Source organism: Bufo bufo, chromosome 2 (assembly GCF_905171765.1).
Source record: "Bufo bufo chromosome 2, aBufBuf1.1, whole genome shotgun sequence".
In the NCBI taxonomy this organism is placed as follows: Eukaryota; Metazoa; Chordata; class Amphibia; order Anura; family Bufonidae; genus Bufo; species Bufo bufo.
The window spans coordinates 794,752,003-794,767,843 of NC_053390.1; the positions used below are offsets into that span (position 1 = coordinate 794,752,003).

The 15,841-nt window shown below is 44.0% G+C and overlaps 1 protein-coding gene across 2 annotated transcripts in view; it reads left to right on the plus strand.

The window, feature by feature from the left end:
• The first annotated feature begins 3,436 nt into the window (after positions 1-3,436).
• The window catches only part of SMYD1 (SET and MYND domain containing 1), a 54,370-nt gene continuing 41,965 nt past the window's right edge, over positions 3,437-15,841 (plus strand). For both annotated transcript variants that reach the window (XM_040419264.1, XM_040419266.1), the window contains exon 1: positions 3,437-3,705. In XM_040419264.1, coding sequence (XP_040275198.1) covers positions 3,584-3,705 — 122 coding nt within the window. In that variant the 5' untranslated portion in view covers positions 3,437-3,583. The remainder of the gene's footprint in view (positions 3,706-15,841) is intronic.

Here is a 15,841-nt window from a genome sequence, read left to right on the forward strand (position 1 = left end):
CGTGAAGCCTGATTCTCTGCTATGACATGAAGACTGATTCTGCGCTGACATAAGGCCAGATTCTCTGTTACGGGACCTCTCTCCTCTGTCTGGGTGCCGGGGCCTAAATATGTGACAGTGGCCTGTTCCAGTGGTGGGTGACGTGAAGCCTGATTCTCTGCTATGACATGAAGACTGATTCTGCGCTGACATAAGGCCAGATTCTCTGTTACGGGACCTCTCTCCTCTGTCTGGGTGCCGGGGCCTAAATGTGTGACAGTGGCCTGTTCCAGTGGTGGGTGACGTGAAGCCTGATTTTCTGCTATGACATGAAGACTGAGTCTGCGCTGACATAAGGCCAGATTCTCTGTTACGGGACCTCTCTCCTCTGTCTGGGTGCCGGGGCCTAAATATGTGACAGTGGCCTGTTCCAGTGGTGGGTGACGTGAAGCCTGATTCTCTGCTATGACATGAAGACTGATTCTGCGCTGACATAAGGCCAGATTCTCTGTTACGGGACCTCTCTCCTCTGTCTGGGTGCTGGGGCCTAAATGTGTGACAGTGGCCTGTTCCAGTGGTGGGTGACGTGAAGCCTGATTTTCTGCTATGACATGAAGACTGATTCTGCGCTGACATAAGGCCAGATTCTCTGTTACGGGACCTCTCTCCTCTGTCTGGGTGCCGGGGCCTAAATATGTGACAGTGGCCTGTTCCAGTGGTGGGTGACGTGAAGCCTGATTCTCTGCTATGACATGAAGACTGATTCTGCGCTGACATAAGGCCAGATTCTCTGTTACGGGACCTCTCTCCTCTGTCTGGGTGCCGGGGCCTAAATATGTGACAGTGGCCTGTTCCAGTGGTGGGTGACGTGAAGCCTGATTCTCTGCTATGACATGAAGACTGATTCTGCGCTGACATAAGGCCAGATTCTCTGTTACGGGACCTCTCTCCTCTGTCTGGGTGCCGGGGCCTAAATATGTGACAGTGGCCTGTTCCAGTGGTGGGTGACGTGAAGCCTGATTCTCTGCTATGACATGAAGACTGATTCTGCACTGACATAAGGCCAGATTCTCTGTTACGGGACCTCTCTCCTCTGTCTGGGTGCCGGGGCCTAAATGTGTGACAGTGGCCTGTTCCAGTGGTGGGTGACGTGAAGCCTGATTCTCTGCTATGACATGAAGACTGATTCTGCGCTGACATAAGGCCAGATTCTCTGTTACGGGACCTCTCTCCTCTGTCTGGGTGCCGGGGCCTAAATATGTGACAGTGGCCTGTTCCAGTGGTGGGTGACGTGAAGCCTGATTCTCTGCTATGACATGAAGACTGATTCTGCGCTGACATAAGGCCAGATTCTCTGTTACGGGACCTCTCTCCTCTGTCTGGGTGCCGGGGCCTAAATGTGTGACAGTGGCCTGTTCCAGTGGTGGGTGACGTGAAGCCTGATTTTCTGCTATGACATGAAGACTGATTCTGCGCTGACATAAGGCCAGATTCTCTGTTACGGGACCTCTCTCCTCTGTCTGGGTGCCGGGGCCTAAATATGTGACAGTTGCCTGTTCCAGTGGTGGGTGACGTGAAGCCTGATTCTCTGCTATGACATGAAGACTGATTCTGCGTTGACATAAGGCCAGATTCTCTGTTACGGGACCTCTCTCCTCTGTCTGGGTGCCGGGGCCTAAATATGTGACAGTGGCCTGTTCCAGTGGTGGGTGACGTGAAGCCTGATTCTCTGCTATGACATGAAGACTGATTCTGCACTGACATAAGGCCAGATTCTCTGTTACGGGACCTCTCTCCTCTGTCTGGGTGCCGGGGCCTAAATGTGTGACAGTGGCCTGTTCCAGTGGTGGGTGACGTGAAGCCTGATTCTCTGCTATGACATGAAGACTGATTCTGCGCTGACATAAGGCCAGATTCTCTGTTACGGGACCTCTCTCCTCTGTCTGGGTGCCGGGGCCTAAATATGTGACAGTGGCCTGTTCCAGTGGTGGGTGACGTGAAGCCTGATTCTCTGCTATGACATGAAGACTGATTCTCTGCTGACGTGAAGCTAGATTCTCTGCTATGGGACCTCTGTCCAATTGATATTGGTTCATTTTTTTTATTTTTATTTTTATTCATTTCCCTATCCACATTTGTTTGCAGGGGATTTACCTACATGTTGCTGCCTTTTGCAGCCCTCTAGCTCTTTCCTGGGCTGTTTTACAGCCTTTTTAGTGCCCAAAAGTTCGGGTCCCCATTGACTTCAATTGGGTTCGGGTTCGGGACGAAGTTCGGGTCGGGTTCGGATCCCGAACCCGAACATTTCCGGGAAGTTCGGCCGAACTTCTCGAACCCGAACATCCAGGTGTTCGCTCAACTCTATATATTACTCCTTCTACCCTGGAGGTTTTTTTGACTTTGCATGCTCTCGGGCATATATTAAAACATCATTTTTCTCAGCAATGCGGACACATATGAACATGGGACCAACACAGATGCCTTCAGCTGCCGAGTGCACATGTAACAGGTCAGCCAGTGTCATAGGGACAAAACTGCTGACAGATGTCCTTTAAAAGTACCGATACCCTCAGAGTACATGTTTATGGTGGAATGCCAACTTTATCATTGCTTTATCTTCCATTTTATACAATACATAGCACCCTCAACATCAGTTGGATTGGTGCCTCTAGATACAATATTCTGGTAACTTTTATCTCTTCCTTGAACTTGAAATGAATGTGAATGCAAATTCCTGACTTCCGAAATTTCCCGTCATGTATCTTAGAGAACAACTATCCCAAGATAGCCAACCCAAGTCAACTTATGTTTCCCACAGGTGCAACTTGCACTACGGAGACCTGACTGAGATCAGTCCAGGATCATCTTATAGTCCTGGCCGGGCACAACGAGTCACACTAACCTAGTGTGGAGATTTGTGCAGAAAGCTGGAGAACCTTCCCGAACGCCTTAAATACCTCCTGACGGTTCCTCCAGGATATTCTGTTACACACGTGGCTATTTTAAGCATTATTACATTGCATGGACTTTGCTGGATGCTCCTCGATACGTTTCTGGTGCTCCTACTACTACCGCTGCTGGGTTACACGATCCTGCCAATAAAACAGCTGCCGCAATAAAAAAATTTCCCTTCTATTATTCAATTAAAAGATCAGAGTAGGACCCAAGAGGGAGACGGACAGGACCTACCCTCTGCACGTTGTGACAGCTGCTGTCACTTGATGTGGCTGGGCAACTGGTCTCCAGAAATAGACCACAGAGAAGAAAGGTTTCATGGAGCTTTTGTATAAGCAGAATATTGCATTATATCATGAGCTTTGGCAGAGGATACATTATATGAAACAGTGTCCAGGCTCTTTGGAAGGTATTTCAGCCATGTTGAAGGGTGAGGGCTTTTGGGACAAAGCCCTGAGAGAGTCTACAGCCACCTCTGAGCTGTGGGACAGGCAGAGAAGGAGGGGAGGGGGGATGTTCCTTTTATAGGACTGTTCTTTGGGAATGTGAAGGTGCTGAAATAACAGACGTGACTGAGGATTGGGGTAGTCATTCGCACGGCCAGGCTGACTTCACTTGTGTTCAGCTCTGGCTTGTGACACTTGCAAGGATGGAGAACGTAGAAGTGTTTAACTCTGAAGGCAAAGGACGGGGTCTCAAAGCCTCAAGGGAATTTTGGGCTGGAGATGTCATCTTTGCAGAGCCGGCTTATGCTGCTGTAGTGTTTGACAAGTAAGTCGTTAGATGGCCATTTCTCATGTTTTTCTGCATGATTTTGGTTCTCAACCACATGGACATCCAGCATGGCGGCCAGTTAAACAGAGATATAATTTCCTAGCAAAATATGTCCCTTTGATACGGCTTTCCAAGTTGATGTACAGTCTTGGTTGTTGCATTCATGGAGGGGTCACACATTTTTATTTTAGCTGAATCAAGTTATTTTTATTAATTTCCTTTCTGATTATAGAGAAGATTTTTATGTGTAACCTCTGCACCACGGAGTCATTTTTTTTAGTGTTTTTTATTTATTATATATTCACCAACATATTCTGCTGTGCTGTACGGAGATTGACTGTTATAACTTAGTTCAGTAGTGGTCCTCAGAAGGACTCCCATACTAATCTTCCTATGTGTATAACACAGTAGAGCCAATTTCATAGGAAATTAACCTATCAGTATGCCTCTGGAAACCAGAGGAAACCCACCGGGCATGGGGAAAACATACAAACCCCATATAGGTACTATGAGAAATAGGTGATAAATGTATATATGTTTTCCAAATGAAGGTGATCTACCCTGAAACAATGATTTTGAGTTTCAAAATGGTTGTAATAGATTTGTAATAGACTTGCAGTAAATCTAGGGTGATGAATGGGTTCATTGTAAATGATGGGCGTAAAGGGACAACAAAGGGGTTCATTTTACATTCCCTAGTATAGGTTGTTTTGGGGGGTTCTGTCCTTGAGAACATCATAGGAGATGAGGGCCCTAGGTAGTTGCCCAGTGTGCCATCCTCTAAAACCGTCTCGATGGATCAAGATCTGGCTATTGACATTTAAAGTCTAAATGTAAATCTGCTGTTAATCGTGTGATGAGCACCAAAGCCATTATATTATCAGCAGAGCTCGCCAAACTTGGCTCGATCTGCCTTAAATATCTCATGTCCATGGCCAGCTTTAGGACAAGACTCCAATTACCTTTTTAGTATGACCAAACCCATGCATAGAAAAAACTGCATTTTTCACCAATAACGAGCTGTCTGAACCACATAGAAGTGCCAATTGAAAGGATCATATCATTAGGACAACCCCTTTTTCTAAAGCGACAGGTGTCAAGTTGCTGGAAGCCTTAGCAGTCAGTGGCAGATGAAGCTGCTGGAACATACAGTGCTTTCAGAAAGCCTTTAGATCTTTTCACATTTTTCCCTCTTTGTTATGTTGCGGCCTTGTGCTACAATAAAAAATGTCAAGTTTTCCCCCATAATATACGCCATATAATGAGACTGTGAAAACAAAATTTTAGAAATGGTTGCAAATTTATTGAAATAAATACTTAACATTGTGCATGGACATAAGTATTCAGACCCTTTCCTATGATACTTGAAATTCAGCTCTGGGGCCTCCCGATTTTCGTCATCATATTTGAAATGTTTCTACATCTTGATCAGAGTCCACCTGTTGAAAGTTCAGCTGATTGGACATGATTTGGAAAGACACAGCCCTGTCTATATACTGTCTCACAGCTAACAATGAATATCAGAGCAAAAACCAAGCCATCAGGAGGAAACAACTGCCTGTGGAGCTCAGAGACAAGATTGTGTGGAGGCATGGATCTGGAGAAGGGTACAAAAACATTCCTGCTGCACAGAAAGTTCCCAAGAGCACAGTGGCCTCCATAATTCTTAAATGGAAGAAGTTTGTAACAACCAGGACTCTTCCTAGAGCTGGCGGCCCCACAAAACGAAGTAATTGGGGGGGGGGGGGGGGGGCTTTGTAAGAGTGGTGACCAGTGGTCATTCTGACTAAACTACAAAGAATCTGTGTGCAGATGAGAAAAACTTCCAGAAGGTCAACCATCACATTACCAATCTGGACTTTATGGCAGAGTGGCCAGAAAAAAAGCCTCTCCTCAGTAGAAGACATATGAGAGTTTGCAAAAAAAAGCATCTAAAGGACTTTCTTAGAGTTTGACAAACAAGATTCTCTGGTCTGATAAACCAAGATTGAACTTTTGACCTTAAGTCTAAGATTCATGTTTGGAGGAAACCAGCCACTGCTCATCACCTGCTTAATACCTTCCCTACAGTGAAGCATGGTGGTGGCAGCATCTTGCTGTGGGGGTGTTTTTCAGCCATTGGGACAGGGATGAGAGAAAGCTGACTTGATCAAAGTACAAAGTTCTGATTGAGTGCTCTGGACCTAAGACTGGGCCAAAAGTTCACCTTCCAACAAGCCAATAACCCTAAGCACACAGCCAGGACAACACAGGAGAGTCTTAGGGACACCTCTGGGAATGTTCTTAAGTAGCCCAGCCAGAGTTCTGACTTGAACCCAATTGAACATCTCTGGAGAGACCTAAAAATGGCTGTCCACCGACAGTCCCCATCCAATCTGACAGAGCTTGAGAGGATCTGCAGAAAAGAATGGCCCCAAATCCAGGTGTGCAAACCTTGTGGCATCATACCCAAGGAGACTGGACGCTGTAATCAGGGGCACACTGACAGGCGGCGCGGCCCTGGTTCTAATTGCGGGAGGCAGTGGGGGGGGGCAGTAGGAGATGAGCGCTTCCATTGTCCAAGCGCTAATCTTTATATTCATCTCAGGACAGTGATACAGATGGCTGTGCTGCGGCGGGGCAGGGGAGGGAGAGGCGTCTCCCTTCCCCGTTCTTCTGATAGGCTCTAGTGCCTTCAGCCTATCAGAGGCCGGCTCAGGCGGCGCGATGACGTCATTATTATTGCGCCGCCTGTGCCAGGCAGCACACAGCAGGAGACATAGGCCAGAAGAGGCCTGCAGCGCATCGCTGCCAGCCTCATGAAGGTAAGTATTAGTGTTTTTTTTATTTTTATTTTAATAGATGACACATTATAGGGGGCACCTGGTGACACTAGAGCATTTCTTATTGGCCCTTTTTTTTGGGGGGGGGGGGGGCATTATGGGGGCATCTGGGGCATTTCTTACTGCCCCATTTTGGGGGGGGGAAGACTATGGGGCATCTGGTGGCACTATTAGGGGCATTATTTGGGGGCACTAATGGGCAGTGGAACACTATGGGGGCTCTAAAGGGGCCTTTTTTATTAGCATATTATGGGGGCACTATGGCATCTGGTGGCACTAAGGGGGCATTTTTTACTGGCACATTATCGGAGGCACTATGGGGCATCTGGTGGCACTATAGGGGCATAATTTGGGGGCACTATGGGGCATTGGAGCACTATGGCGGCATCTGGTGGCTCTAAAGGGGCATTTTTTTTACTGGCACATTATAGGGGGCACTATGGCATCTGGTACTAAGGTGGCATTTTTTACTGGCACATGGGAGGCACTATAGGGGAGATAAGCACTAAGGGGCATCTGGTGGCACTAAGAAGGGGCGTTTTTAACTGACATATTATTGGGGCACTATGGGGAGGAGGAGCACTATGGGGGCATGTGGTGGCACTAAGAAGGGGGATTTTTAACTGGCACATTAAGGGGGCACTATGAGGGAGAGAGAAATGGGAGCATCTGGTGGCACTAAGAAGGGGGATTTTTTTACTGGCATATTATGGGGGAATCTGGTGGCACTAAGTAGGGGGATTTTTTTTACTGGCATATTATGGGGGCATCTGGTGGCACTAAGAAGGGGGATTTTTTTACTGGCATATTATGGGGGCATCTGGTGGCACCAAGAAGGGGGATTTTTTACTGGTACATTATGGAGGCATCTGGTAGCACTAAGAAGGGGCATTTTTTACTGGCACATTATGGGGGAGAGGAGCACTATAGGGACATCTGCTGGGGGCACTAAAAAGGGTCATTTTTTTACTGGCATAATATTGGTGGCACTATGGGGAATGGGGGAGGAGCACAATAGAGGCATGTTCTAGGGGCACTAAGATGGGGTATTTTATACTGGCACATTATGGGGGCACTATGGGGAAGGGGGAGAGGAGCACTATGGGGGCATTTACTTGGGCACTATATAGGGATATTTTATACTAGCATACATTATGGGGACATTAGCTCAACTGTGGGCACTAAGTGGTGGTATTTCTTGTACTGTCATATCATAAGGAGAATTAATACTACTAGCAGGCATTATGGTGAGCTTTACTACTACTAGGGGGCTATGTGGAACATGATTACTAGTATGGGCATTATGGAGGCATTATTACTACTAAGTGTGCTCTGGCAGAGAATTATTTCTATTGGTTGGATTTTGGGAAGCACTGTTGGTGTGGCACCCTGGCACAGTATCAGCATAGCACAATTATTTTTAGGGACATTATGTTTATACTATTAGTGTCTGCGATACTATTTACTGGGTGCAGTTATTTTTTTCAGAGCACTCTGTGACAATAATTGTTGAAAGGGCACTATCTGTGTGGTACTAATATTTAGATGCAGCGTAGGAGGAAGCGGTTTGTTCTGGTTTTCATTTAGGAGACTTTTTTTTAGGCAATGCTCCATGGGAAAAATATAAGCAAAAGTAGTCTTCCAAGACATAGTAACATAGTACATAGTACATAAGGCCGAAAAAAGACATTTGTCCATCCAGTTCGGCCTGTCATCCTGCAAGTTGATCCAGAGGAAGGCAAAAAAACCCTGTGAGGTAGAAGCCAATTCTCCTCACTTTAGGGGAATAATAAAATCCTTCCCGACTCGACACTAAACTGTGTAAAGTAATTTACACTGAAGAGGACAGTATACTACTACAGAGGGATCTGGATAGATTGGAGGCTTGGGCAGATAAGTGGCAGATGAGGTTTAACACTGATAAATGTAAGGTTATGCACATGGGAAGGAAAAATGCAAGTCACCCGTACATACTAAATGGTAAAACACTCGGTAACACTGACATGGAAAAGGATCTAGGAATTTTAATAAACAGCAAACTAAACAGCAAAAACCAGTGTCAGGCAGCTGCTGCCAAGGCCAACAAGATAATGGGTTGCATCAAAAGGGGCATAGATTCCCGTGATATGAACATAGTCCTACCACTTTACAAATCGCTAGTCAGACCACACATGGAGTACTGTGTACAGTTCTGGGCTCCAGTGAACAAGACATACATAGCAGAGCTGGAGAGGATTCAGAGGAGGTCAACTAAAGTAATAACTGGAATGGGGGGACTACAGTACCCTGAAAGATTATCAACATTAGGGTTATTCACTTTAGAAAAAAGACGACTGAGGGGAGATCTAATTAATATGTATAAATATATCAGGGGTCAGTACAGAGATCTATCCCATCAGCTATTTATCCCCAGGACTGTGACTGTGACGAGGGGACATCCTCTGCGTCTGGAGGAAAGAAGGTTTGTACACAAACATAGAAGAGGATTCTTTACGGTAAGAGCAGTGAGACTATGGAACTCTCTGCCTGAGGAGGTGGTGATGGTGAGTACAATAAAGGAATTCAAGAGGGGCCTGGATGTGTTTCTAGAGCGTAATAATATTACAGGCTATAGCTACTAGAGAGGGGTCGTTGATCCAGGGAGTTATTCTGATTGGAGTCGGGAAGAAATTTTTTATTCCCCTAAAGTGGAGAAAATTGGCTTCTACCTCACAGGGTTTTTTGCCTTCCTCTGGATCAACTTGCAGGATAACAGGCCGAACTGGATGGACAAATGTCTTTTTTCGGCCTTATGTACTATGTTACTATGTTACTATGTTACTATGACTCCAATCAGGCAATCAGAATAACTCCCTGGATCAACGACCCCTCTCTAGTAGCTATATATAGCCTGTAATATTATTAAGCTCCAGAAATACATCCAGGCCCCTCTTGAATTCCTTTATTGTACTCACCATAACCACCTCCTCAGGCAGAGAGCTCCATAGTCTCACTACTCTTACCGTAAAGAACCCTTTTCTATGTTTGTGTACAAACCTTCTTTCCTCCAGACGCAGAGGATGTCCCCTCGTCACAGTCACAGTCCTGGGGATAAATAGATGATGGGATAGATCTCTGTACTGACCCCTGATATATTTATACATAGTAATTAGATCTCCCCTCAGTCGTCTTTTTTCTAAAGTGAATAACCCTAATTTTGATATTCTTTCAGGGTACTGTAGTTGCCCCATTCCAGTTATTACTTTAGTTGCCCTCCTCTGGACCCTCTCCAGCTCTGCTATGTCTGCCTTGTTCACTGGAGCCCAGAACTGTACACAGTACTCCATGTGTGGTCTGACTAATGATTTGTAAAGTGGTAGGACTATGTTCTCATCACGGGCATCTATGCCCCTTTTGATGCAACCCATTATCTTATTGGCCTTGGCAGCAGCTGCCTGACACTGTTTTTTGCAGCTTAGTTTGCTGTTTATTAAAATTCCTAGATCCTTTTCCATGTCAGTGTTACCGAGTGTTTTACCATTTAGTATGTACGGGTGACTTGCATTATTTCTTCCCATGTGCATAACTTTACATTTGTCAGTGTTAAACCTCATCTGCCACTTATCTGCCCAAGCCTCCAATCTATCCAGATCCCTCTGTAGTAGTATACTGTCCTCTTCAGTGTAAATTACTTTACACAGTTTAGTGTCATCTGCGAAAATTGATATTTTACTATGCAAGCCTTCTACAAGATCATTAATAAATATATTGAAGAGAATAGGGCCCAATACTGACCCCTGAGGTACTCCACTAGTGACAGTGACCCAATCTGAGTGTGTACCGTTAATAACCACTCTCTGTTTTCTATCATTGAGCCAGTTACTTACCCACTTACAGACGTTTTCTCCCAGTCCGAGCATTCTCATTTTATATACTAACCTTTCATGTGGTACAGTGTCAAATGCTTTGGAGAAGTCCAGATACACGACATCCATTGATTCGCCGCTGTCAAGTCTAGAACTTACCTCCTCATAGAAACTGATTAAATTAGTTTGACATGACCGATCCCTCACGAAGCCATGCTGATATGGCGTTATTTGCTTATTTCCGTTAAGATGTTCTAAGATAGCATCTCTTAGAAAACCTTCAAACAGTTTACCCACAACAGATGTTAAACTTACCGGCCTATAGTTTCCAGGCTCTGTTTTTGGACCCTTTTTGAATATTGGCACCACATTTGCCATGCGCCAATCCTGTGGGACATTCCCTGTCAGTAAAGAGTCCGCAAATATCAGAAATAAGGGTCTGGCTATGACATTACTTAATTCCCTTAGGATACGGGGGTGTATGCCATCCGGTCCTGGCGATTTGTCTATTTTGATCTTTTTAAGTCGCTGTTGTACTTCTTCCTGGGTCAGACAGGACACTTTTAATGGGGAATTTATTTTTACATTCAGCATTTTATCAGACAGTTTATTTTCCTCAGTGAATACACTTGAGAAAAAAATATTTAACAGCTTTGCTTTCTCCTCGTCGCTCTCTGCGAATCCCCCCTCATTACTCTTTAAAGGACCGACACCTTCAGATTTATACTTTTTAACATTTATATAATTAAGAGGAAGAGTAACCCATCTATCGACAGCTGTTTTGAGGTTTTTGTCCCTCGATTATGCTGGTCTAAACTCTTCCAAGAGGAACACCCACCTACAGACAGCTGTTTTTGGGTTCTCTGCCTTCTTCTGTACAGAGCTGGGTACTGGCTAGATGAGATGCTTTAGATGCAGCTTAGGAGGAGAAGGTTTGTTCTGGTTCTCATTGAGGCTTGTTTTTTAGGCAATTCTACATGGGAAAAATATCAGCAAAAGTAGTCTTATATACAAAGAAGGATACAGGTTAGATGAGATGCCTTAGATGCAGTTTAGGATGAGTTTTTTTTTTCTAGTTTTCAGGTTATGCTCCATAGATAAAATATAAGCAAAAGTAATCTTCCAAGAGGATGAGTGACCCCTCTATAGATAGCTGTTTTGTGGTTCTTGTCCCTTGCTTTTGCTGGCCAAACTTTTCCAAGAGGAAAACCCATCTATTAAAAGCTGTTTTGGGTTTTCTTGTCCCCCCTATAGACAGCCATCTTTGGGTTCTTGACCCTCTTCTGTACAGAGCAGGATACTTGCTAGATGAGATGCCTTAGATGCAGCTTAGGAGGAGAGGGTTTGTTCTGGTTCTCATCGAAGAGGCTAATTTTTCAGGCAATGCTACATGGGAAAAATAAGCAAAAGTAGTCTTCCAAGAGGAAGCGTTACCCATCTGAGGGAGGTTCTTGTCCCTCATTTGTATAGAGCAGGATTCTGGTTGGTTAGATGAGATGCCTTAGATGCGGAGGAGGTCTTCTCTAGTTCATATAGAAGAGGCTTATTTTTTTAGGCAATGCTCCACGGTAAAAATGTATACAACGAGAGCAGACAATAGGCTACAAAGTCGTGTAATGTAGGATTATGGATCATTGTATGCCTGTATACCCTTTTATTGATCGCCATTGAGTGAAGTTTTACATTAGAGCTTTGTGAATGTATACAGGTCACATGGAACTGTAGTGACAGATATCAGCAGACAGAGCACAATGTTACTGAGTCGTCTGTCATGAGATAGGTCCATTAATATCTATGCGGTGTAGCCCCAGTCAGTCATATGCCAGTATATTAGTTACATCTCCTGTGACCTTGTGCAGTGCTATGAGCATGACATAGAAACTGTATACCCGACGCTTAGCTTTACTTACTGTATATATTATTATGTAAGGCAGACGGCATCACTGGATATCTTCCCAATGGGCCTTATAAAAGCACGCTTGGATAATGCATATAATTCATACTTATCGATACAGGAGTTGGGTATCAAAGTCCTAGATGGGTGACCATTGGGTGATTGCACTGACGCGCAGAGATTTGTGGGCGTTCGTTTTTTTATCATACCTGAAGATCTACATTCCCAGTTTTGACAGCGGCCACGTATCAAAATCTACATTTTGATTAGTTGTATCATATGCATTATCTATATGTGTAAATGCAACCTTGAAGGGAGTCTGTCAGGAGTTTTAACCATGCTGAACTGCTGACAGCACCAGGTAAAGGCTGAGGAGAGCAGGACAATCATACGCTTTGTGAACTTATCTCATCACGAGTAGTGTGAATATATAAAATTTTATTCTTGAATTTTGGGAGCTTCACTTAAAGGGGTTGTCTCACTTCAGCAAATAACATTTATCATGTAGAGGAAGTTAATACCAGGCACTGACTAATGTATTGTGATTGTCCATATTGCTTTCTTTGCTGGCTGGATTAGTTTTTCCTCCACTTTATACACTTCTCCTTTCCATGGTTACGACCACTCCGCAATCCTGCAGTGGTGGTCGTGGTTGCAGACTATAGGAAAAAGCACCAGCCTATGAGCGCTCCCACTGTCTCGGCCACCAAGAGAGGCTGGTACTTTTTCCTATAGTGTGCAAGCATGGCCACCGCTGCTGGATTACAGGGTGGTCATAACCATGGAAATGAGCAGTGTGTAGTCTGATGGAAAAGTGAATCAAGCCTGCAAAGGAAGCAATATGGATAATAACAATACATTAGTGAGTGGCTTCTATTAACTTTCTCAACGTCATAAATGCTACTGGCTGAAGCGAGACAACCCCTTTAAGGTGGCCATACACATTAGTCTAAAGTTGATCAAAGCGGACAATTTCAACCAAAACAGTCGTTCATCGGTTCCGAGGGGCGCTGATTTTGGAGCGTTCTGCCTCAATCAGCTCCAAAATGCCTCAAAACAGCCTCCCATTCATTTTAATGGAAAGCAGCACTTGCTTTTTTTTTTTAAACAGCATTCTTTTTTTGTGTAGTTTTCATTTTTTGTCTCAGATCTTCTTCAAAAACCTCAAGCAGAAAATTCAGCTTTGTAAAGTGAACACCCATTGGTTTAAAAAAGCGTCAAACGCATTGAAAAACGCAAGAAAAAAAGCGTGTTTTTTTTTTGTACTGACATAAAACATGCTTATTCTGCGCTGGTTTTTTTTAAGCATGCTTTTTAAAAATCAGTCATGTGAACTGGCCCTGAATCGGGTAAAATTTAGCTGACCAGTGACCGACCACTATTGGCTGAAAAGTAGTCAACCGTGTTTAATATTTACATTCAATAGTCAGACGAAAGATCTTTTGTTCAAGGAAAGATCATTCTTAGAGGAAAGTTCTTTCTTTGAAAGAAGGTTCCCAGAAATATCTTTTGTCCATCGTTCAGTTTCTCCGAACATGTATGGTCAGTTTAAACAATATAGACTAAAATGTGTATGACTGTGTCTGTGAGAGGAACGTTCACTAGATGATTGTTTGGTCAACTTCTGGTCCACCATCAACCAACTGCTGTCTAATGTTTATGGCCAGCTGAAGTGTCTAAAAAGTTTACTGAGTGTTTCAATAATAACCCGGAGAATTAAGACTGAAGCTCTAGAGCAAGGATCAACAACCTTCGGCACTCCAGGTGTGGTGAAACTACCACTCTCAGCATGCACGCCTGCTTGGCTGGTCTCAGAACTCCCACAGAAGTGAGTGGAGCATGGTGGGAGTTGAAGTTTCACAACAGCTGGAGTGGCGGAGGTTGCTTGACCCCTGCTCTAGAGTAAAATACACTTGTACAGATCAGTACAAGATAATGAATGCACTGGATTTACAAGGTTAAAGGGGTTGTCTCATTTCAGTAAGTGGCATTTATCATGCAGAGAAAGTTAATACAGGCCACTTACTAATGTATTGTGATTGTCCATATTGCTTCCTTTGCTGGGTGGATTAATTTTTCTATCACATTATACACTGCTCGTTTCCATGTTTACGACCACCCTGCAATCCATCAGTGGTGGACGTGTTTGCACAATATAGGAAAAAGCACTAGCCTATGTGCGCTCCCATGGTCCCGGCCACCAGAGAGGCAGATGCTTTTGCCTATAGTGTGCAAGCACGAGCACCGCTGATGGATTGCAGGGTGGTCTGTAACCATGGAAACGACCTGTGTATAATGTGATGGAAAAATGATTCCAGCCAGCAAAGGAAGCAATATGGACAACCACAATACATTAGTAAGTGACTTGTATTCATTTCTTTTTTGTATTCATTTCCTTTACATAATAAATGCAACTTACTGGAATGAAACAACCCCTTTAAGCTGGATTTACATGGACCAGTGTTTGGGCCGATTATGGGGAAAGAACGTTCTTATGAACGCTCGTTCCCGATAATCTGCCCACCTAAAGGTGCTGCAGATCACCGGATGAACGAGCAAAATGCCGCCGGTCCTAAATATATGCCAGCTCCCTTGCTAGGATAGATTTAGGCCATTTTCTATGCCTAAAACAGGCATAGAAAAGGGCCCGTCCTCTTTCGCCACCCACACCGCACCCACTTTTGTAGACCTGGAGTGAGAGGGAAAAGTCACAGATTGCTGCGCAAAGAACTTTTGCGCCGCAATCTGGACTAGAAATGCGCCTAATTAAGACGTATTTCTGTAAGTAAATGACCCCTTAGATTCTTAATATAGTAAAGCCTTTTATATTATTATTATTATTATTATTGTATATATTATTTATTATAGTATATCCTTTTATTATGGGTTAAATGAGAGAGAGAAAAAACTGAAAATATATATATAAGTCTCTCCTGGGACTTGAACTTAGAATCTCTACATCCAAGGCTGACCACTTATTACTAAGCTATAGGATTGCCATGTCGAGAAAGGTTTTCTATGCTTTGAAAGCTAATACATATTACTGATGTCTTTATAGTTGAATATTGTGCCTGTGAATAAAGCAGTAATATGTATATTAGCTTTCTAAGTATATCTCAATGTTGTTAAGCTAGTGTATATGATATGTACATACTAGGACACAGCTCTTCCCTCAGCATACTGATATCTAGCCTTGTTAATCAAGGGGAGAGGGGAGTATGCAGTACACAGGTGCTACAAAGCAGTGCTCCAAGAATGTAGGCCAGCCCTCTGGTGCTCATCATTTGCAAATTAATAAAAATGCAGATATCTCTTCAGCTGTTTAGCATACAGACAAAATAGAGGTATCTTTTTTAACCAGCATGATGAGCCCTACCAGGCAGTATGTCTGGTTTTATAGGGTTGATCTTGCTGACAGTTGCTCCTCGCAGCATCTAAAGGCACAGGATAGAAAACAGCATAGAATGCTGGACCAGAGTCAGGCCCCACACTAGACATAACATAGTGTATCTCTTTTGTATTGAGTGCTCCTTAAAAAAAAAAGGTTATGGAAGATAAAGACAAGTGAATGT